The 24,686-nt window shown below is 40.5% G+C and overlaps 1 protein-coding gene across 3 annotated transcripts in view; it reads left to right on the top strand.

Annotated features, from left to right (window-relative positions):
• Positions 1 to 24,686, top strand: part of LOC134538212 (DNA polymerase epsilon catalytic subunit 1) — a 58,392-nt gene that overhangs the window by 15,561 nt on the left and 18,145 nt on the right. For 2 of the 3 annotated variants that reach the window (XM_063379312.1, XM_063379314.1), the window contains exons 9-24: positions 130 to 325; positions 422 to 565; positions 1,574 to 1,866; positions 2,979 to 3,127; positions 4,860 to 5,097; positions 6,881 to 7,083; positions 7,497 to 7,647; positions 10,544 to 10,758; positions 11,495 to 11,678; positions 13,789 to 13,929; positions 14,613 to 14,846; positions 15,810 to 16,040; positions 18,351 to 18,589; positions 20,567 to 20,971; positions 22,643 to 22,809; positions 23,640 to 23,979. In XM_063379312.1, the coding sequence (XP_063235382.1) occupies positions 130 to 325; positions 422 to 565; positions 1,574 to 1,866; positions 2,979 to 3,127; positions 4,860 to 5,097; positions 6,881 to 7,083; positions 7,497 to 7,647; positions 10,544 to 10,758; positions 11,495 to 11,678; positions 13,789 to 13,929; positions 14,613 to 14,846; positions 15,810 to 16,040; positions 18,351 to 18,589; positions 20,567 to 20,971; positions 22,643 to 22,809; positions 23,640 to 23,979 (3,530 nt within the window). The remainder of the gene's footprint in view (positions 1 to 129; positions 326 to 421; positions 566 to 1,573; positions 1,867 to 2,978; positions 3,128 to 4,859; positions 5,098 to 6,880; positions 7,084 to 7,496; positions 7,648 to 10,543; positions 10,759 to 11,494; positions 11,679 to 13,788; positions 13,930 to 14,612; positions 14,847 to 15,809; positions 16,041 to 18,350; positions 18,590 to 20,566; positions 20,972 to 22,642; positions 22,810 to 23,639; positions 23,980 to 24,686) is intronic. The other variant, XM_063379313.1, reaches the window with a different exon arrangement.

Raw genomic sequence — 24,686 nt, 5'->3', positions numbered from 1 at the left:
TGAATTTTTTATTAATCAAAAAAATAAGTGTTCCTTTAAACTTTCCTTGTAAAAGTTAATATTTTTTTTTTTTTTTTTTTGCAGTAGAAATGGTTTTGAATATATCTAAGCACGTCTGTTTCAACTCAGGTCCCAGAGGTGTTCGACAAGTTGGCCGAAGGAGTGGAAGAGGCGATGAAGCATGCTATAGAGGTGGAGGAAAACATCCCTCTAGAAACTGTGACAAACTTCGAAGAAGTAGTAACGGACATAAGAGCTAAGCTGTCTGAACTGCGCAACAACCCACAGCGCAACGAGAGGCCTATCATTTACCATTTGGATGTGGGTGAGTCAGCTGCAGTCATCTTGCATAAAAATTTAATCGGACTTGACCGATTGGTTAACTGACGTGATTGTCGCGAAATATATATATTTTTTTTAGGAGCCATGTACCCCAACATCATTTTGACGAACAGATTGCAGCCTTCCGCTATGGTTGACGAAACGGTGTGTGCCGCTTGCGATTTCAACAGACCGGGAGCTAAATGTCAGCGAAGGATGCCGTGGATGTGGCGAGGGGAGATAAGTATGTTCTCTGACATTGCGTTTTACTTGGTATATCAGTGTCTGGCAGTCTCAGAGTACCACGTTCAAGGGTCTAGACATGCACTGGAATGTCTCTGTCGCCATGTCTGTGAATTTTCTTTCCACTGGGGATTTCTTAGAACTAGTTTCTCATTTTATTCTCTTTAGAAAGTGTTAATGTTGCTATAGCACTGCACACACTATGAGCTTTTAAGTTTGGTCAACACATGAGGCTTTCCTAATTTAGTGTAATTGGTAATAAACTAGGTACAATTTTGTAGGTACCTATTTTTAAGTAATGAAAATATATTTTTAGGCACTTATAATATCACATGTTAATATGTGCACCCATAATTGAGAGATTTTTAAATGCTTCTTTTTAAAAAAAAAAAAAAATAAAGTCTCCTACATACACACATTTTCGATGTGTCCATTGGCATCACTGTTGTAAGAATGTGTACAGGATGAAACCAAAGCTCTGATTTGAGGTCCAAACCATATATCACCGATAATGGATGTGGTGAACCATGTACTTACTAACACTGCAGAGTTAGTATTCTAGTTGATTACCTTCTGGTCTGCAAGTCATTTTGTTAGTGTTTACGATTGCAAATCTTGCTGTCCTGTTTGCTTTCATCTCGAACAAGAGAGGCGCCCGCTGTTTCCTTGTGTTTCATCATCGCCATAATGGCCCCTAGGACAGTGCACACTTGCGACCTAAGTAATGCCCAAAACTCAACGGAGTTCGATTAAGGGTTTGTATATTTGAGTGTGTTGAGCACTCGCCCCAATTACTGCACACTTCAGCCTCACAGATATTTTTTTTATTTATTTATTATAATTTTCAGAACACATGTACAGTTCAGTGGAAACGAATGTTTTCACGTTCTCGAAAAATTCACAGTTCACCGGATTTGAAAACGTTACAAACAGTTGGCGTAGTGGTTCTGTTGGAGGTATGTAGTGCTAGTGTTCTCGAGTTACAGTCCCCTCGGGGGGGTTGTTCCAGTGCCGGCGAGTCGGAACGAGTTCCAGCGGATCCAGCAGCAGCTGGAGATGGAGAAGTTCCCCCCGCAGTTCCCCGGCGGGCCGGCCCGAGCGTTCCACGCGCTCAGCCGGGAGGACCAGGCCGCGTACGAGAAGAAGCGGCTGTCCGAGTACTGCCGCAAGGCGTACAAGAAGGCGCACGTCACCCGCACGGAGGAGAGGCTCACCACCATCTGCCAGAAGGAGAACAGCTTCTACGTGGACACCGTGCGGGCCTTCAGGGACCGGCGCTACGAGTACAAGGGACTGTCCAAGGTCAGTGCGCGCCGCGTTCCGTTGCGCAGTCGTCGCACATGGCACGCTCAAAACCAAGTTCGAAAAGTAGAGGTGCAATTTTTTATGCGAGAAAAGCATTTTTGTTAAGGGGCCCGCCTCGTCAGGGGTGTATGTGTGTTAGTGACGCGGGATGATAAACGCGACGCTTGCTGGTATTTCCAGCGCGGTATAGCCTCTAAGCGCAAGTCTCTGAACTGGCGCGCATTCGTCACGTCGTCACAGGATAACTGTGAAATTTGAGCGGTGACCTTAACATTATATGGCGGAGAAGTGAAGATAAAGGTGTTATGCAAGTCCCTTAAGTGCTTTCAAGAATCTGTACAGATTGTTTTAAGCCTAAAAATCACTCTGAAAACACGCGTTTTAGGCATTTTAACGCTTCTAAAAATACAGTTTAAAAACTTAATCCGAACTTAAAAGTACTTTTCGCTCCTCAGCGAACTCTTAAATGCTATTCGTAAATAGGCCCCACTCGGATATCTTGAGTAGTTTTGAAATCACGTTGTTTTTCCTAAAGCTCTGCACACCGTATGTGTGCTCAGGTAGGCGGGGCCCTTAAGGTAAAGTTATTGATGTAAAAACAAAACCTGTTGCGTGGAAAATATGTTTAATTAAAAGGATAGAGTATACAAAAGCATGCCAAACAATTTAAATTAATTTCGGTTTGTCACTATTGGCCGTATAATTTGGCTTGTACACACATACCTATAAGAAGTGGATTTGTCGCAAGCCTCAAAAGGTTTTCAAACTTAGAAGTATGGGATTAGAAGAATGAGAATATAAAGTTTGATTGGGTCATACCATTTATAAATGGTGGGAATTACTTTATGCTTTCGACTGGCTTGAACAGTTGAGGAGGAATGTACCTATGACTCTATTTGATTAACTTGCAGAATTCTTACTTAGATATTTTGTGCTGACCCATTGCAGGTTTTAGTCACCTGTGAAAACAAGTAAAATCCCAGTTGGTACATGCACCCATTTATTAGAAAGTAAAAAGTTTACACAAAGCACACCACATGAGAGTATATGATAACTTGTGAAAATTCCCTACTTTGGTAGTAATTCTTTTTGATCATATTTTGTTCTAGACTGCCAAGAAACAGGTTGCAGACGCCGTAGCAAAGGGTGATGCCGGCGAAATAAAATCTGCTAAGAATCGAGAAGTTTTATACGACTCTCTTCAGTTAGCACATAAGTGCATTCTGAATTCTTTCTATGGTTACGTAATGAGGAGAGGGTAAGTGACATTGATTACAAATAGTACCTATAGTTACTAGGCAGTACCTTGTAGCATTTATTTTTAGGTGGATTTAAAAGAAATACTATCTATGTATTTTAACCGTTACCATGGTGTGACTTCCAGAAAATTTGAGATAGTTTTTTATTTCGTATATTTATATATAAAATCACATTTTTATGGACACGCTAACTGTAGCAATTTTTCACAAATCACTTTTAAACTGATGCATAAAATATAGTAATGGAAAATCTCTGATAAGTTTTTTAATGGGCAAAATCCAACCAAAGAGGTAGAAAATGGGAAGGTTTTTTTAAAAACAGAAAAATCGCTATAACTCCTTTAATATGACCTATATCACATCTTATATATTATAAGAGTAATACCAAAAACTCTTATAAATAAATTTTTGATATGACCAACCATAACTGCGAGGGGTGGATAAAACAAGGTTTAGAGGAGAAAAAAAGATTTCACACAGAATCCGTTAAAATTGTTTAAAAATTCTATCATTTTTATCTAATACTTTTGTCTGAAACAATTTTGGTTACAACCAACCATTGCTGCAAATGGTGTTATATTGTTTATTACCATGTTTTTCGGTGTTATTTTGGTTTTATCACAATTCACTATGTTTCATTCACTGTCTATTTATCGTTAATTTTCATGCATTTAAAATGTAGAAATTTAATAAGGCTTTGTTCAGAATCAACCTCCTGCCTAGCACATGAAATTGTACCTACTGTGTGCATGTCCACAGTTTTCTTGCAGTACAGCTGGGATTGGGATTAATAATGTTAAGTTTCATGCTCAAGGAAGAGATCCATGCGACTTCTTCTTGACAGCTGTGTCACTAGAGACAGTTATTCACAACTCTCACAGTGCAAGAACACGAAAGTCACCAAAAAAAATATAAGGAAACTGAAAGTCTGGTCACAAAATGATTCTGAAATCAAAAATTAAAGACCTGAAAGTCACTAAACCTTTAAATTTCCAGCAGCCTTTTTTCTAACGTTTTTTTTTTTGACACCTTGTTTCAAGTTGAAGATATTCCAACTAAGTCATGTGGAAAATATCTAGTGTTTTTTTAATTTTTTTATATATATTTTTTTTTATAGTGAAAACTTTCTTTTGGCGCACCGCGCACACATTTTTTTCGTAGATAGCAAGTTAGGCTGATCCGTCACGCTCTGAGGTGAAAGGCTCCATCGGGTGAACACGGGACCGCCGAGTGTATAACCGAGCGAGAAAGATACAGTGAGCTGCTCTTCGCTGCTGTGTTGCTGTGTTCAGTACATTCAATTAATACGTAATAATTGTCATTATTAATTTAATAGTTATTATTGGTACGTAATAATAATTATTTTAACAATTATTTGGTTCACATTGTTAGGTTAGTGTGTGTATTTAGTGGTTTATCGTGCTAATATTATAAATTGAAAAAAAACAAAAAAACATTATAAACATTGATTGCGATTGCCAATGGAGTTTTCACTTCTGCCGTACGGTCTTAAGCACACTCACACACACACACACTCTCTCTCTCTCTCTCTCTCTCTCTCTCTCTCTCTCTATATATATATATATATATATATATATATATATATATATATATACATACACACATATATACACACACACACACACATATTTTTTTTTAAAAGCTTTATAACATTAATTTTGGTACGTTCCTACAGACGGTGGGTTTATTTAGCGTGATGGCGTGTCGCAGGGCGCGGTGGCACAGCATGGAGATGGCGGGCATCGTGTGCTACACGGGCGCCCACATCATCACCAAGGCGCGGGAGATCATCGAGCAGGTCGGCCGGCCGCTCGAGCTGGACACGGACGGCATCTGGTGCATCCTGCCCGAGTCCTTCCCCGAGAACTACGTGGTGAGGAGCACGCATGCCGGGAAGCCCAAGGTCACCATCTCCTACACCAACGCCGTCCTCAACAAGATGGTCAAGGTGCGCGCAAGACCTGATCGTTCTCGTGTAATAGTATGGTTAACAGGGCGTAGCCGGGGGGGGGCTTAAGGGTTCAACCCCCCCCTTCCCCTTTAACCCCAAATATTTAATTAATTTCTTATTCATCATCACTCAAACAAATTTCATATTAATATTAATAAAATCTTTACCATTACAGTATTTAAATTTAAGTACCGAAAACTGCTTAAATAGCACTATTTTACACCTTAAAATCCAAATTTTCCCGGGGGAGGACCCCCGGACCCCCCCCCCCCCCTTTAATACAAGGGGGGGGGGGGGGGGCATGCTTCTTAACACCGCTCATACACATATCCTGGCTACGTCACTGATGGTTAATACAAACCTTGTTAGGTTAGAGGTTAGACTGTAACATGGTTTTTTATATATAAGGTGTCACTGTAATTAGTTTACATTTTTTTATATATATTTTGAGTCCAACCCAAGAGATATAATATTTTTTTTTTTACAAATTTTATTTTTACTTTTTATTAGTTAAAAAAAAAAATACAAAATTACAGTACAAACGCACATTAAGTTGTGAGGAAATGTCAATAAGAAGCCAGTAGCATGGATGGATGTTATTCCTGTCTCATGCCTCAGGTATTGGATAACCCAGCGCAGATGTGAGAAGACGCTGCAGCATCTCCCTGAAACCTCGATAATAAAAACCCTGTTAATGCAAATCTCTCATTAATACTAAGTGTTTTCACAATCCCTTGAAAATACTGAAGAGTTGTAGTGCTATGTAATTTGTTGAACACAAAAATATGGTTATTATGTAGTAAAAAATGGTTTTTGTTCTGAAAAATTACATGTAGTAAAGGACGGCTAATATAAAAATATGAGAAGTTTCAACCAAAATAATATTTGTGCCATTGCTTTTGTCATTGCATGTTGGGGGGAAAAAAAAGGCTTAGGAATGACATATTCTTCCAAAATGAAGGTATGTATGTATTTGTTTTGCAATTAGTTTTAAAATCTTTGCTTTGTTCTTCTGTCTTAAATACAATTAAAAGTAGTAAAGTACCAAATGTGTTTTTGAGCCACATATGTAGCCATCCTTAAATTGTATTTTACAATCTGTAAAAAAAAAAGTAAGTACATTTTTTGCTGTACAAAATTGTGTGCAAGTTTCCTTGAAGCATTCCTTGAAGCATGTTTTTTCTTTTCTTCAGGTGTGATATGTTGGTACCAAAAGAGAAAAAAATATATTCAATTTTATTTAGAAACTATAGAAAAAGAGATAAAATTTTTCAGTAGTTTCATTAGCATAAACTTTGTTATTCTAATGAAAAATTATGGATCCCTTCAGGTTTGTGTTACTGAGGTTTGATTGTATTGTCATTTGAACAGGTTTTTAATATGTAATCTATTTTTTTTGTGCAGTTTTTGCATTTTTCTAAATTACATGTTTTGGGTACGAGTTTGTTTTGGAGATTTAACGTAAGTTTTAGCCAAACTATTTTTAAACTTTTTTTAAAATTATTAATGACAAAGTGATTGAGAGAACTTTATGAGGAAATTTCTGTTATTTTCACGATTTCATTTCTTTGAGCCAACAGAGCAACTATTCAAATGTGATGATTTTTAAATTTTATTTGAAAAAAATATATATAAAATTTTTAAAACAAATATCAATACTATTCATTTTGTGTAAATCAGATGTTCCACTAATATTTTACCATGTCACTAGTGAAAGTAATTATGTGAAATATAGTCTCACTACAATAAAAACGTTTAAGATATACTGTTGTATTTGCAGGATAGTTTCACGAATCACGTGTACCACGAACTGGTGGACCCCGAGACGCTGTCGTACACCGTACGAAGTGAGAATTCCATATTTTTCGAAGTGGATGGGCCGTACCTGGCGATGGTCCTCCCTGCGTCCAAGGAGGAAGGGAAGAAGTTGAAGAAACGTTATGCGGTTTTCAATCTGGACGGGTCCTTGGCGGAGTTGAAAGGGTGAGACTCTTTAAATTGTGTAAATAACTTGTTCATAAGGTGGATATTTTTGTGGAGGGGTTGTTAAATTACCTGTCTTTTTTTTTTTTGTAGTAGTTTCATTTTTCAGGAGTCATTAATATTCGCTTCTGTCCATCATCATCTACACCACCGGTTCACAAAGTGTGTACCAGAGTGCACTGGTGTGCACTAGAATATTACAGGTGGTATTCCAGAGAAAAATATTTGCCCGGATATGAAAATAAACATACCTAGTTACTTTATTATACCATTTCATTATGGATATACCTTTTAAACACATCATTATTGCGTGTGTGTTTTGATAATCTCTACAGGTTTTGCTCGAACAGTTACTTCATTATAAACACATATATCAAAATAATTTTTTTTTTTTTCCCTCTTGACCATGGCAGGTTTGAAGTGAAGAGGAGAGGGGAGTTGCAGTTGGTGAAAATCTTCCAGTCGTCTGTTTTCGAAGCGTTTTTGAAAGGCGACACGTTAGAGAAGTGTTACGAGTCAGTCGCCAAAGTGGCCGACTACTGGCTTGACGTTCTTTACAGCCGGGTATGTAACAACTCTTAAGATATCCTTTTGTTACTTACAAATATAAATTTTGGCTATTGTATGGTTCTGTTTCAACTAAGTTAATTATCTACTTTTTTATGATAACTATTACAATTTTGGCCCGTGGCATACCTTTGTCATTATTTACGTAGTTATTGTTTTGTCTTATAATTACATTAAATTTTTGTTTTTGGGTTACCGAAGATTCTTTAAATCAATGTTGAATTGAAGTCTCAAGTAATTTAATTACAGCTTAGGAGCTTGAACATACGTATAATTAATTTTCATCCCAACTTCTCATAAGCAATAACTCCTTAAAATTGTCATAAAATCTGGCACTGTTTCTGTTAATTTATCGGAGAACTTTTAAACAGAAAAAAAAAATTGCAAATGGCAACACCTCACTGTAATTACTGACGTCGTCCGGGCCTGCGGCCCCTTTGAGCCCGATATGACACCGCCCAACCACCATCTCTATTCAAACCTCCCGCTCGTGCGTGCGTGTGTGCGTGTGTGTCTAGCCCGGCAAGAGGGCGCTTAGAAGCAGTGCTGCGACCCCTAAAATTGCTACATTTAATATTAATTGTAAACCTTTTTGTTTGTTTTCATTCGCCTTTGCCCCAGTGCTGTGCAATCTATTTGTGTTTCTTTAATTTAAATATGTTACTTGAAATAACCACAGACGTTGCCCGGGCGGACCCGAACAGGCACGGACTTGGACGAGGGTAGGAATGTTTTTATATAAATTATCATTAAATAAGTAACTATTAACAAACTTTAAACTATCAGTAATTTTTATATATTTTTTAATGTTGATCTGTAATTTGCTTAACTTTCGCCGGGGCACGGAATCGTAGGATATAGTAACGGTAATTGTGTTGGCGCGAAGGGCGCCATGTTGCCACCTGCGAGCGATGAGCTCAGCCCAGTCCATCTTCATCACTGACCGAGAGCAGACGCGCCAGCACCCCGGGGACCTCAACCTTTGTTCATCACTGACCAAGTAATTTCTGTATCGGTAATTCTTTTTAAATCGCTTTCGTTCGTCATCCTCGGGGCAGCTCTCGGTCAGCGGGCTGTTTAATTAATTAATTGTCTCAGTCGAGTTTTCAGCAATCGTGTAATAAGTAAATTTTGTAGCATGGCCACGTGTGTGGACCATGCCTTCACCTAAGTCGATTCGTGCCTCAGGCTTTTTCTACCGTGAAACGTGTAACGGACGTGGAGATAACGTGTTAGTGAAATTAAATCTGGGAATGAATATAAATTGAGTATTTTTATTTAACCATGTGGTGAGTGACTTAGCCTATGAGTGTGGCGTGCCCGACGCCTAGAGCGGGCCAGGTCTGGGTAGCTAGGATAGAAAGGGCTGGTAACTCGTCCCCACTTGGGCCACGTCACGCCCTGAGCGAGAGACTCCGCCGGGTCCACGTGCCCCTACACGTGGTGGCGCCCATACTTAACATCTTAAAATCACCGGGAACGTGCGCGCAGCCCTCATTACAATATTATTTTTTTGACAAGAAACTATCATTGAATGCTTAGTTTACTTTTTTTTATATTAAAGTATTCTATAAGCTTTTTTGACTGTGATTATTCTATCAAACAGGTCTGTCATTTAGCTATGTGTTTGTTGCAATTAGGGGAGAGGTGTGTAAAGGTTGTAAAGAGCTTGGGAAGGCTGATGAAAGTGGGAACAAGGCAGAAGGATGTTTTGCCAGGAAAAGGAATAAAATGCTAATGTGTAACAAAGAAAATGAGTTTTCAGTTTTGTAACTGTGCGAGAATAATATTCAGAAAAAAAAATGTAAATAAAAAAGAAGTGCATTAAAATGTGTTACAGTTTATAAGAACATGTGACCTGTTGAGTCGGGGTCTCTACAGGTCTCGAAAGTCACAAAAGTCATGAAAAAGTAAATAAACTTAAGGATTTGGTCACAAAAGTCATTAAAAAGTTCCTGAATAAGCAGCAAATTCACAAAACTTTCCATTCTAGCAGCCTTTCACTAACTTACATTGTGTTTTTTTGACACAACACTTAGTTTGTAGTCACACATTATCTTTGAACATGTTTAAGCTTTCTAACTTAAAAATAACAGCATTTTTATGCGAATTGTAGACAATTTTGTCATTACATTTGCTTATGTTTAATTTTGGTAATATATCTATACAGTTAAACCTCTTCAATCCGAACTAACTGGAACTAAACCCGCACAATCGAAAATCCGGGTAATATGGGTAATAAGCAAAACAAAATCCTTAAAAACAAGCAGATTTACAGTTTTATTACGATAAAAAATTAAGTCTAGTAACAAAAATACCTTGTATAAATGCCCTATATTATTTCACAAGACCTTAAAAATATATAAAGAATTAAATTTTTACATCATTTCTTTACAAAATATTTCATCCACTCTCTCTCTGTTTCAAACGTGAATGGTGTTCGAATGAAGCAGAGTGACGCAAATGCGTTAACATCAGTAGTTCAGCTGGAGCGGTGTCTGGCTGATGCTTCAAGTAGACCATGATGTTTGTCACGTGGTGTGCTTCCTGAAACTCAACCAAAAGCATTTTATTACCTTAATTCTACCATCTGTGCAAGAACTGTTGCTTGAATGAAACTAAAAAAAGTGAACAATTGGCGTACCTATAGTTACGTTCTTGCAGACGAAGTTAAATATTTATATGCGAACATTAAATTTAATCTGTCTACAAATCTGAACCGGATTACCTGGAGATTGGGATCAGTGAGAGTCGTATAAATGTGGTTTTACTGTATTTAAAAATCTCCCTTTGATACAAAAAAATAAAACCACGAAGGAAAGTTTAGTTTGGTAGGTGATGAAAAAGTCGTGAAAGTTGGGTTCGCTGGGCGTGTTTGGACGCCCTGCGGCAGGCTTGCAACATGCCAGACTCGGAGCTGTTCGAGCTGATCTCGGAGAACCGCTCCATGTCCCGGAAGCTGGAGGACTACGGGGCCCAGAAGTCCACCTCCATCTCCACCGCCAAGCGCCTGGCGGAGTTCCTGGGGGACCAGATGGTGAAGGACGCTGGCCTGGCCTGTCGCTTCATCATCTCCAGGAAACCGGAAGGTTCCCCCGTCACAGAGAGGTAACGGCATTCGTGTGACAGGGACTAGTTGAGGAGGAGAGGTAGAAACAGAAATACATCAGGAATTCTACAATTTTTTTTTTTTCACTATAAATTATTATTGAAATATATATGAGGTAGTTATTTATTATACGTAATTTACGTTGCTTTCAAATTGCAATCATACCTATTTTATTGACTTATTTCATGACATTTGGTAGTACAGTAGAAGAACCCTGTAATAACATTTTTCAGAAATAAATAGAAAATGTTATAAGCAGGAAATAAATGTTTCAACCTTTTTAGGATATTAATTTTACTGTCAAGCAAAAAAAAAATATATTTGACTGTATTATTAGTATCATTACTATTAGTTACTATGTTTTACTCAATTTTTAATTGTCAACATGAAAGACAATTCACAATAAATTAAGTGCTCTTTATTGTAGTGTACTTTCCGGGACATTAAATTTAAAATAAATAAATAACTTTTTTTTTTTAAATTCTTCCTTGAATTTATTTGCTGCTGTAACAAAAATTATCAGTAGATGTCCACTTAGTTTGCTGTCAATAGCTATGCAAAAATAACCATTTCAAAGTTTAATTTTTTTTTCTTTCAAATGTAACTATGAAGAAATATTTCACGGGTATGTATGCCGTTCTCGTGTGAACGAAATGCTGGAACGGTGAGGTGATGTCGCGTGCTGAAAACGCTCGGAGGATGACGTTGGGTTCCCCTTGGGCGGGACCGGCGCAGGGCGATCCCGCTGGCCATCTTCCAGTCGGAGCCCAGCGTGAAGCGGCACTACCTGCGCAAGTGGCTGAAGGACTCGTCGCTCGACGACGTGGACATACGCGAGGTGCTCGACTGGGACTACTACATCGAGAGGCTGGGCGGCACCATCCAGAAGATCGTCACCATACCGGCCGCCATGCAAGGGGTACCCCGAACCTAACCTGCTGCTGCTCTGTTGCTCTGTTGCTGTGCGAAACCATGAGACGCGTCATCAGTAGAGACCGGAAAAATTTGCGGGTGTTCAATGACCTGTAAGGATGAACTCCACAGTTCTACGTACACTCGGTCAAATTGCCACCCACTCATTGGCTGCTGTCTTGTGAAGACGTTCCTGCGTAGCAGCCTGTGATTCGATAAAGCTTTGGTCGGGTGTTTCTCAATTGGCCCAGAGTCATCCAGGTGAGTTGCGAACCAATAGCAGAGGCAGCACTGAGTTACAACGATTTGTATTTTAGCCTATAGCGAAACGAATTCGCGAATTTTTCCGGTCTCTAATAATTAGAGTCGAGATTTTTATGGTTTTATTTTTTTAGACAATAGATTTTGTTGTTATTGTTTTTAGTTTTATAAACGCTGTTTACTAATACTTAGTTTCGCCAGATAGTGATAAAATTTATAAGTTGTATTTTTACGATAAAATTTTTTTTTTTGAATATATTGGTCTAAAACAGAAAATACTTTTAGAACAATAAAAGTAAATTGGCGAGCATTTGTTGTTCAAAAGTAATTCAATAAGAGGTGCAGAATAAATCAAATTACATATATTAATTTTTCTGATGTGTGTATTTTGGCACGATCTTTGGTCCGGAAATAATGACAGTCCTTTAATTTCAAACATTAAAACATTAAAAGATTAATTTTTTTTTTTATGGTTTGAATCAAGTTTTGGTTAAATGCTGTTTAGTTCCGTGATATAACTTTGCATTCCGGTGCTCTGTAGTGTATTTACTTTTATTTTGGCGTGATGCTGTGTGTTGACTGCTTTTCAGTGTTATTTCAGTTTTATCGCAAATCACCATATAATCTTGTCCCTGCACATCATCAATTCCGATGCCGAGACTGATTCTCACGTCAATTTCTAGCCCGATTCCAATTCTAGATCATTATTTCTTGAAAATTTGTGAGTTTAAGAGAAGTTTCACAGTATTTAATGTGATTTGTAACAGCTGAGGAAGTTCAGTTATCATCTAATTTGACTATGAAATATAAAAATTTAAAAACAGCCATTTGTTTATAAAATGCTCTATTTGAACACCACTATATGATGCCCTACAAAGTACTAATATAATGTAAAACCTAATGTGTGACTAGTCTTCACACGAATATTTCCAGTATTCCCACACTTCACTTGACATAGTAGCAATTGTTTTTGAATTAAATAAAATTATAAATACCAGTACATTAGACAGCTTTAAAGAACTTCAGCTGCATCTAGCTAAATGTATTCCGCTAACTAAAAAAAGTAGAGATTTATTAATAAACACTAAAAATAACTTTTACCAAGTTGGAAAAATAATAATAATTGGAATTTCCCAGGGTGAGGTAAATTAGAGGGTGGGTTGGTAGGGGGGGGGGGAATTCAAACCCTTTCCGGACATTCCTGTTCTGTGTCATGTGTTATCATATCATCTCTAATGACCTCACTGTGATGTAAACTCCAAATAAAATATAACAAGGAAAAAATATATAGTTTCTGGGAGTTCCATGTGACCCATTACAGGGAAGAATGATAATGGGGTTGTATTTCATGCTTTCGCTGAATGCTTCTTTGCCTTTGCGACTACTGACCTTTCGTTTTTGTGTGATAACTGTTTAAATTTATGTGTGACAGTGGGGATTTATCATGCATTTTAATTGTAAAATAGTTTTAATAAATAAAAATTTTGAATATGGGAGTTAATGCCTACGTTTTCCTTAACAGAGCTTGTGGAGGAGGAGGAGGTAGGGGGGGGGGGGGGGGGGAATGCACCTTTAGGTAGGTGATTTTGCAGAAAAATTGTTTTGTGACCAATTTTCTAGAAATAAACCCTTAGAACCATAGTAGTTGCTGTTTGTATTTTCCTGGGAAAACAGTAACAAGTTACTTGATCTCAAGAAATTTAATTTTAGCTGCGAAAAACTGGAAACACACCCCGACCAAGTAAATTCGTGGGCTTTCACCTACTTTTAAGATTTTTGTCCACATTTAAATATAAACTTGCTTGTTGTTGATGTTGTTGCTGGTACCGACGTCAGCTTCCCTTCGTTCTGTCCAGCTGCCGAATCCAGTGCCCCGAGTGCAGCACCCTGATTGGCTGCACAAGAAGATGCTGGAAAAGACTGACACTCTGAAGCAGAAGAGAATTAACGAGATGTTTGTGGTGAAGCCTAAAGAAGCCCAGGTGCTGCGGCAAGAAGTAAGTTTGGGCATGCAATTCTCACACAGTGTTAAACCTAAATTATTTTTTCATTCATTAACCCGCTGATGCTCTTAAAACCAGCATTTTTTGATTTGGCTTGTTCTGTAATCCATCACTGATTAAGGCAGAGTGTGCACCACGGGGTCTCCTGAGTATCTAGTTCGCTTAGTGGTGGTTTTTTTTTTAAATTTATTATTTTTAAGAAGAGATCCAAATCTCGGCTGCAATGGAAAAAATGTATTATCATCTTATATTGACAACGTAATACTTGTAACCTAATGCGCTTTATCCTTTAAATTGCATTCAAGCCTGTGTATATGCCTATGCTTAATTTAGAGTAACATATGAATTATTTTTTTCTGTTCATCTTTGAAGATTTATTTAACAATCGAGTTTGTTTTCTATCATAGGTAATACTGTATCATAAAGTTTATTTATTTTTTTCATGCTTTATTATTGTCTTTTTTTTTTAATATGGAATATTATCATGAAAATTTTTTAAATGTATTTAAGTGGACTCTTTTTATTTTTGGTATTTCTAATGAAAATATATGTATTAACATTGTATTATTTGGCAATATGGCCAGCCTGGCACGGCTATGGTCCCGAATTTTGAAGAGCTATTATTGTGTACTCGACTATTCAGTTTGTAGAAGGAAATTTTTTTTTTTTGGTCGCAGTCGGAGGACATGTTTGCCCCGGAGGCGGAGGCAGAGCGCCGGGCGGGCGACATTGAAGACTGCGCGGGGCCAGCGGCCGCTACTTCTGGCAGGCCCGTCGTGTGGCGGGCCAAGCGGAACCGGGCGGAAGTGGACGGCGGGACCTCCCAGGACGCCTCCAAGTCTTCGTCGTCCCTGATGACGCAGAGCTGGAGGGAGGTCCTCGGCCCGCCTCCCCCTCTCGGCACCACCAAGGTTAGAACGCTGTGTGTTCGTCGTTTTCAGTCTTGGAACGCTGGAGACTGCGGTAAAACACTTGATTAGGTCAGCACCCGCTGAGAATCCCTTGTTTTGTACTGTTTTGGAAGAGATCAGAAAAAATGAAGAAGACTCAATGAAATCTTACTGTATGAGTATTACCCAAAACATTTGTATGTTATACCGGATATTCAAATCAACAAGTTTTTTTTTTTTTTGTGATTTTCATCAACTTGTGACTTAACTTTGTGAAATGTACCTTAGACTCAAAGAAAAAAAGGAAAAAAGAAGAAAAAACAGTTATTCAGTTCAAGGCATACCTATATCCTATTTCAAGTTATTATTTACTATTATACTGTTTTTTGTGTTGGTGGTTATTTTTGTATTAGTATATTTTTATGGTATTGGTGTGTTGAATGTAGTATTGTATGTGGTGTGTTGTTTGTGTTCTTGGTGTTGGTTTGTTTTTGTGGGATTTGTTGGTGTTGATGTATTATTATGTGTGTGGTGTTGGTGTGTTTGTGTATTTTGTGTGTGTTGGTGTGTTGTTGGTTATGGTATGTTTTGTTTGTTGATGTCGTGTGTTGTGTTTTGTTGGTTTAGTGGTTTCTTGTGTTTTTGGAGTGTTGTGTTGTTGGTTTGGTTTATTGTTGAATGTTGATGTTCTGTATCGTAGGCATGGTGTGTTGGTGTGTGTTGTTGTAATGTTGGTTTTGGTTTGTGTTTTTGTTGGTTTCTGTGGTGTTGTTGATGTGTCTTTAGGCGTTGTGTGTTATTCATGTTTTGTGTTGTTGGTGTTTTTGCATGTGTTGTAAGTTTGTGTGTTGATTTTTTTTGGTGTTTTTGATGTGTGAGTGGACTTCCTGCAACCTTGGATAATGCTGAGTGAACCCGGGTAATCCTCAAGCATGTGTATGTAGGATGGGAAGCCTGAGCTGCTGTGGTGCTCCCCGTGCGCAGGAGGAGCGGCTGGCGTGGCTCGGGTACCAGAAGAAGAAGTGGGAGCTGCAGGCCCAGCAGCGGGCCAGTCGCGGCGGGGGAGGGGGCCTCCCTGCCGGGAAGAGGACCCGCGGGGAGGGGCGGGGGGCCCCCGGGCGGGGCGTGGTGAGGAACCCCACGGCCGGCACGCTCGGGGGCTTCCTGCGACGCGCCCAGCGCACGCTGCTCGACACCCCGTGGCAGATCGTGCAGGTCAGTCGCTCTCCCCGGGTGTCCTCCTCCTTCTTCAGTGTCGTCTCGAAACTAGAGCTTGCACGTGACGAAACTGGTCGCATACTCCAACGGGCTCTTAAAGGCGACTCACACGTCTGGGGACGCACCACAACGCCGAAATACCACAACGCCGAACATACAAAAACGCCGAAAACCATAACGCCGAATGCCAAATTGACTACAACGCCGACAGCTAGAAAACTGCTGTGTACCACAAAGCCGAATTACCACAACGCCGAAATACATTAACCCCGAAAAATGTCATTGCAGGACTGCCACAAAGGTTACTTTAGGTAAGGTTAGCACACAAATTCATTCAGTGGTTTTTCATTTTGCTCCTGTGGCCCATCCTCCCCGCAGCAAAATCTTTCGGCGTTACTGTATTTCTGCGTTGTGGTACACAGCAGTTTTCTAGCTGTCGGCATTGCGGTCAATTTGGCATTCGGCTTTATGGTATCCGGCTAAATTTTAAGTTCAGCATTGTGGTAACGACCCCACACGTCTGATACCTGGGATAGCTGGCGCGTGGTCGGTAAACAACACGGTGAACACAGTACTGTTTTTTTATCGTGCTTCGACGACGTTAGGTTACACAGCACCCACGGCACGAACTGAGCCAGGCGCGAGCCGGACCGTGCGGTGGTCGCCCAAGATGATATCGCTGAGCTGTCTGGCAGAGCCCCGCTAGGGGTTAAAAAAAAAAATACCGAATTGAACGATCTGCCGGCCGAGGCAAGCCCCGAGGATAGTATTAAATTGTTAAGAGATTGAGTTAACGTTAACAGATGTAAGTACAGTTCGGCGATGCAAATGAATAAAGTAACCGGGGTGATCGTTCGTTGTTAGTTGCAGACCCGGCCGGAAAGGCGCGCTCCCATCGACAGCGTGGCATCTTCCGCTGAACCACGGAACCGTTACACGAGTTATGTGCCGCGGGTAAACAAGAAAAGAACTCTTAAAATGCTAACATAAAAAATACATGCTCTCTCGTTACTTAGCTACATGCGAACATAACAGTTATTACTAAACTAACACATAAACAGTATCCAGGTTATATCAGTTCCGGTCCACTATGGTGCCTTTGTTGTACCAAAGCACTGAGCTTAAAAACGCTGTCTTCCGTTAGTTTGTGGCACGCTTTTTTGAAAACACACGACTACAGTAGAATCCCGCCGATGCGACCCCCCTCTGATGCGTCCATTCCGTTTATACGACCGTGTTTTGAGAAACCGTGAAAAATTTAAGCAGAGAAAGTCGAAAATTTGAGTAAAATCGGCTGAAAAACAAGTCTGTTACACTTTGTTGGGCGCTATGTGTTCACGTTTATCTTGGCGGGAGCTGTACTGTAAGAAGGCAGGCATACAAAAGACGGCTAAAAATAGATACCACCCCTCTAGACTGTCCACGCGGCAGTGTCTAGCCGAGCTCGGCGCTTCCACTATCGCACGAAAAGCCGTCTCAGCTGTCATGTTATCTTACCCGCTTTTCCAACTAACATTTCAACACATTCCCTCCCTTATTTCAACCTTCTGCGTGAGAAACTGTCAGCGTGTTTTTTTTTTCTTTTCTTTTTTTTTACGCTGCGAAGGGACGTGGAAAAGATAATTGCTTGAGCTGTCAAAATAAACATCGCTGATGGCAAGGCGGGAGCGCATCCTGTCCGTCGGTCGCTGTGATTATCTACTCCAAAAACATGTCACAGCATTTCAGGATAGCATTGTTCTTATATCTTTCGTTTATAGCCGAATGTTTTCTACCTGATCCACACAAGTTTCTTCGCCACGTTTTGAACGAAAATAACAACCAGCCGGCTAGCATAGCCGAACTCGCGTGACGCGAATTCATTTATATTTGGGGAGGGGGGGGGGGGGGTAAAATTGGCCTGAATTCTCTATTGCGACCATTCCCTTTATAAGTCCGTTTTTCTGGGAACCGTGAGAGGTCGCATCTACTGTACTTATTTCGGTCATTTCCATGCCGGAAAGGAACATGTTAAGGTCGAGGAAGGAAGTTTAGTCCAACCAAGCATATGGGGCGAAGCCCCGGTCGATGTCGGGTGAAATTTTCTTTTTTTCCTAATGAGACCTATATTCAGATTTGAGGGGTGGCTTCAAAGTACTATTTGCGATTCGAATTTGAGATGTGAACTCGAGAAAATTGGTGACTTAGCCTTACACTAGTAAAATGACAAAATTTACAGGTGTAGGGAGAGATGTTCTTCTGACAGGCATTTCATTTCATTGAGAAACAAAAAAATTTTATAAAAATATTTTTTTTTTTTGTGCACAGATCTCGGAAACCAACCAGCCGGGGCTGTTCAAGCTGTGGGCCTTCGTGGGGCAGGAGTTGCACCAGATCAGGCTGGTCGTGCCGCGCATATTCTACGTGAACCAGCGGCTGCCCCGCGACGAGACGGAGGCGGGGGGGGCCCTGTGGAAGAAGTGCAGCCGCGTGCTGCCTCGCTCCCGGCCCGTCTACAACCTGTACGAGTACAGCGTGCCGGAGGATCTGTACAGGCAGCACAGCCAGTGAGTGGGACCCGCGCGTCACGTTTCCTACATCCCCGTTGAGGGCAGGGATGCCAACTTGGGGGGGTTTCCCCCCCAAATTTAGGGGGGAACCAAGATGTGGGTATTGGGTTTTTTTTTAGGGGGTTCATTTTTTTTTAGGGTTTTTTCTTATCGGGTACATTATCCAAGGAAATTTTTGAGGACGTGAAATTAAATTGTATATCTTGAAAACAATGTGGAAAAAGGAACAGCAACACAAGTGGCGCTGGTGACTGAATTTTGCGCTACGTCCACGGGGTTTTTTTGATCGAAATCTAGGGGGATTAGAAGTTGGTCCAAGGGGAACACTCTGTAGGAGTTGGCATCACTGGTTGAGGGTCCTGCCTAGTGTTGGTAGGTGTGTCGCTCGCTGGTGCTTCTAGCGTGGGGTGTCTCCTGTTAACTGGCGCGCAGTCCTCTTGTCCTGCACAGAGCAATTAAGAGATTTGAGCGGTAACAATGACATGGAGAAATGAAAGAAAAAGGTTGAGAGTCCCTTGAGTGCTTTCAAGTATCTCCACCTGATGTTTCATGCCTGAGAATTGTTCTGAAAACACATGTTTTAGCCATTTTCGCTCTCCTAAAAAATTAAATACGTACATACGGAAACGGAACCATACATTTGCCCTCAGCGTATTCTTGAATGCTTTATGTTTAACTGACAGCACTCGAATATATGAGCAGTTTTCAAGTGGCTATGGCTTGGTTTCATTATTATTATTATTATTATTATTATTATTATTATTATTGTTGTTGTTGTTGTTGTTGTTGTTGTTGTTGTTGCGGGCTTAGCACTGATGACTGCAGTCAACAAATTCTAAATAACATGTCCAAAAATGTTTCTAAATTGGTGGCTCCCGGACGCCAGCTGCAATATTTACTTAAACTGCATAAATATATTAATTTTTGAGGCATCACCCGACTGCGACAATTTGGTTCCAGGACCACAACTTGACTAATGACCAACCTGACTGCCTCCATCCACGTAGGAGGGAGGTGGTCACGTGTCCCCCACAACCAATCATATACAAACTTAAGGCACACTTTCCAAAAATCATCCAATCAAAGCACAAGTTACAAGACATGAAAAATATCTGCATACATATATGTAACTAGGGGCTTTCCCTTCTTTCCAATTCTGGTGATACATTTGTCCTTCCCACGTTCGGCGGGGAACTACCATGTCTGTCTCTTTTTTGCACTTCAGGGCATCTCTCTCTCACACACTAACACTGATTTAATTTACCGTCACATTGTGTCATCATTCTTTCAAACAAAGGATAACAACAAAACGAGTAAAGAAAAATATATGACTTACACCGGAAAACTTAATCTGACCAGCCTAAGGTGTAATAATGACTTTTATTGTCTTTAAAAGTTTAAAAATTGAGATAATGAACAAACATACTTAATAACATTAACTTATAAAAAAAAACAGATTACCAACACATTGCTACCTCTGAAACATTCAACCAGCCATTTATTTACATTGAAACAGAAAAACCCAATCAAGAACAAAAATGATCAAAAAAACACATTATAAAATTATTTATGTCAATGTTTTATATTATGTTGAAAGGGTAAGGAAGGGCTTAACAATGCTACAAGTTCACCTTTGACCAAATAAAAGAAGGAAAACCACCGTCTACCTGAGAGTTATAAAAGACTACCACCACACCCAGTGGCGTAGCAGGCGGGCGGCAGGGATGGCCCCCCGCAAGGGGCGGCCGGAGCAGGGGGGGAGGGGGGAGTGGCGCTGCCACGAATGTTTAGCGGTTACTGAACGCTCCCCCCCCCCCCCCTCTCGGTTTTAATCCAATAGGGGGGCGCCATTTTCAAGTCTAGCCAGGGGCGCCAGTCACCTTAGCTACGCCACTGACCACACCCCTGACTAAGTCTCTTCGCTCCGCATAAAGCCCAGCTAGTATACACATCAGCGATTGCCGTTGCTTGCAGGGAGCTGATGGCAGACCTGTCCATGCCCGACATCGAGGGCATCTACGAGACGCAGGTGTCCCTGGAGTTCAGGGCCCTGGTGCGCCTGGGCTGCGTCTGCGCCGTGGACCGGGCTGAGGCGCGGCGCGTCTCGGCGGCCGGCAGCAGCGGCACGGACTCCTTCTCCCTGGCGCAGCTCCAGTTCCGCAGCCTCGCGCACTCGCCCTACCTCCCCCGGCTGCCGGGCGGCGGGCACGGCGTGAAGCGAGTGTTCCTGTACCACGCCCGGGCGCCGGCCGGCCCCCGCGCCGTGTTCGGCCTGTTCCTCGCCCCCAGCCGCCGGGCCGTGGTGCTGGTGCTGGACACCGTGCGCACCGACCAGATGCCCAACATGGGTGCTCTGTACAGCGCTGAGAGAGCCAACAAGTGAGGCCGTGCATCTCGTCGCTAGGGACCTGCAAAATTCGCAGTTTCGAGGGCCTTCAGGATAGACTACACATACTCCTGTACACTCAGGCAAATAAAGGCAAGTTCATTGGCTGCCGACTTGTAAGTCGTCTCATCTGGTTTGCCTGCGATTCGATCGTTCTTTGGTTGTGGGTTTGTAACTGGTTTAGATTCGTCCAGATGAACAGTAAGCCAATAGCAATATTATCTAAGAGGTATATGTGTTTGAATTCTAGCCTATCACCGAATGAATCCGCGTATTTGCAGGTCTCTACTCGTCACTGATAGTTACTGACAAGATCTATTTTTTTATATTTTTAATACTACATATTTGCCTTTCAAAACAGGATTGTTGTTATTTTTATAAATACGTTTAATTTGACTATTTTATGATGCATTTTTATATTGTTACAATAAAATTATTTGTAATAAGATTATGCCTAGGGCATTGTGATTAAGATACTTTAGCAAGTGTTTTGTGTATCGACATCAGAAATGCAAATGAGTTAATAGTAACGTAATAATTAGAGACTTGCCTTATTTATAGCACATGAGTGGTGTTATTTTACCCAGTTATTTCGAACATTTACGTCAAAATTGATGAAAATGTTACATTATTCTTTTTAAACTACCAACAGATTTATATAATTTGTACAGCACTATTGCTAGTACCAGCAAAATTAACACACCACTCAGCAAATTGATAACTACAAATATCTTAATACAATTAAAAAAAATGGCTTAGGTCTACGTTTGATAATGAATGCAAAATTTTGATCTTTTCGAGATTTTATTTTGTAGAACGCAAATGTGAAGGAACCAAATAAGGAATTTTTAAGCTTTCAGAATGTTATTCAGTTAAAGAATATTTATCTTGTTACTGGAGGCTTGGTGAACAAGTAAAACATCAATCCATTGAATTTCAGGGAACCAGCACCAAATTCAGATGTGAGCGGGAAAGCAACATATGCGACCTTCGCTTAAAGGTGTAAATTGTTTTCTTTCAGCTTCTGGCTTCTTGCTTTCATGCAGTTCAGTATTGAAGCCAATAATTATCTTTGGTGAAAGTGCCATGTTTTTAACAACAGATAATACAGACTGGTAGGAACCAAACAGTATTCAGAAAAATAATATGTGCAAACATTTTCATTGTTTTGGTGTAATTTTCAGACCCACTTTATCATTTTAATTTTTGTAAGTTCGTTCAAACATCAATTTCGTGGTGTGCCGCGTTTTTGTAAGTGAATTCTCAGTATTCTCAGTATCAAACCATAACAACATAACTCTCTCTCTCTTTTTTTTAAAAAAATCATTTAGCCAATGTTATAAAAGCTCAAGTCCTGTTATAAAGTTATGTACCCGTGGTTCTCGGAAAAAATTCCCCCATTCAAAATAAATTAATTGCAAGTTCTTTAATGCCGGCCACAAGGCACGTAGAAGTTGATGGAAAACACTGATTCATTGAACTATCAGGTTTAATTTTTGCTCCTGTGAAGTTTCCTCACTTCTGACTTGAGCTCATTTGGTTCCGAGGTGATGGGATACTCATTGCCGATCCTGACGTCTCACTGGAACTCTTTGGGAAATAATGTGAACCGAGTTTTAAACTGAATTTCAACCGCGTGCTGCAACTTTTATTTTTCGTTCCAGAATAAACCGTGGGAAGCCGGAGGAAACGTTGCCGCCCAAAGACCACGAGTTCGAGGTGCGCATGGTGACAGAGGCGCGGCAGGCGTACCGACTGATACAGAGGGCGCTCCAAGACTACAAGGACGAGAAGAAAGGTCCCACCCTGGTGGCCATTCAGTCTCCGCTTGGTGAGCACTTGAGGCTGTTTGTATACATATAGGTAGTCTTAGTACCGTTTTTTTTTTATTATACTGCAATTTTTTATTTTCATCAATGATTTCCTTTTTACTTACTAAGGCTGTATTACATTTGAGGTAGTTCGACATATGAGGTCATATACTAAGTAGTTAGCATACTGTAATTGAAATAATCACATATTTGAGGCTGTTTTATTATTAAAGTAGCCTTATTATAGAAGTCATCATATAATTAAAATCATGATAAAAATTTTTGATACTTTATTTAAGGTTTCCTTACATATGACAGCAATCAAGAGTACTAATGGAGCAACTTGCAATCAAATTTTTCCAGGTGAATTCTGGTTGTTGACACTGGCCGTCTGGTCACATTACTACGCTGCAGGTGTACTTAGTTTATCGTTACTCTTGGTTTTCGTCTCGGGGGCAGCATTTCTTGTGTTCTAGCGACTTAACGTTTCACATTAATTTAATGGGCACATTATCCGCAATGATTTATCGAAGGAGAACGATGCTCATCTGTATACATATTCTCTTCCTTGAGAGCAGCTTAATGCAACTTTTTTTTAAATACAAGTTGTACTGTGTATTGATATTTCTTTGGTACTCCCGTAAAAAACGTTAAAACTGATTTGAAGTTGGATAATCTGTGCAAAATAAATAAACCTGCGATATCGCCACTGCTCCTGCGTGACCGTGGTCCCGAATGTGCCAGATTAAAAAGAATTTTCACTGCATTTCAAAAAAAAATTTCTGTATTGACGCGAGCAGCGGAATACTAGCATGAGGCTGGTGTTAGTCGAGCTGAATCCGTGTGGCAGATCTCCAGACCCTGGCGTCCCAGATCCCGGGCATGGGGGAGTTCCCGCTGGTGCCCTTGCACGGGCGGCAGGACGCGGACGGGACTGCCTGGGACCTGAACTGGCAGCGCAACTGCGCCCGGGCCATGGTCCGCCGCTACCTGGGCAGCGACGCCGTGCTGGACCTGATGGTGGAGCAGGCCCGCTACTTCCACGTGCCGCTCGGCAACCTGCCCCCCGACGCGACCCTGTTCGCCGCCGACCTGTTCTACGCCCGCCACCTCGCCCGGCACAACTTCCTGCTGTGGTGCTCGCCCACGGACCGGCCCGACCTCGGCGGCAGGGAGGCCGACGACAACAGGTGACTCCCTGCGTTACGCTTCTGTCGAGGTGGTCTTATACTGGAGTACGTCTTATACTTGAGTACGTCTTATACTTGAGTACGTCTTATACTTGAGCACGTCTTATACTTGAGCACGTCTTATACTTGAGCTCGTCTTATACTTGAGCACGTCTTATACTTGAGTACGGTACGTCTTATATTTGAGTACATCTCAGTACTCCCAATTCTATTTCAGATAATTTACATGACATATCTTACATTTACAATTTTTAAAAATTTCGTAATCATTTTACTTTTAAAATTGTTTTGTACGTAGTTGAGGAATTTTCGTATTGAAATTTGTACTATTTTATTCAAGGTCACCCTACATTCGAATACATAGCATTACATTCATTGAATGAAAATTAATACTGAGAATATTCAGTATTATTCGGTAGAGAATAATGTGACTGCCTGTCAAACTAGTGCAGTAATTTAGTATAACTAAACATATTTTTGTTAGGCATTCTGATATTCATCTAACTCAAAAATTTTCTTTTCATCAACTTCCATAGAGAAAATTTTTGTATAAAAATTAAAAAAAAAAAAAAATGGATGTCTTTATTTTATATCAATACTATTATTGGCAATGTATTCCCACAACGCTATATGTTCCGTGACAACGGGAACGAAAACTTCCAACAAAAATTAATCGATGAAATTGAAGCAGCGCCTAGCACCGACTT

Source organism: Bacillus rossius, chromosome 13 (assembly GCF_032445375.1).
Source record: "Bacillus rossius redtenbacheri isolate Brsri chromosome 13, Brsri_v3, whole genome shotgun sequence".
NCBI lineage: Eukaryota > Metazoa > Arthropoda > Insecta > Phasmatodea > Bacillidae > Bacillus > Bacillus rossius.
The sequence above is the reverse complement of the archived record's forward strand: the minus strand, read 5'-3'. Positions and strand labels throughout refer to the sequence as shown.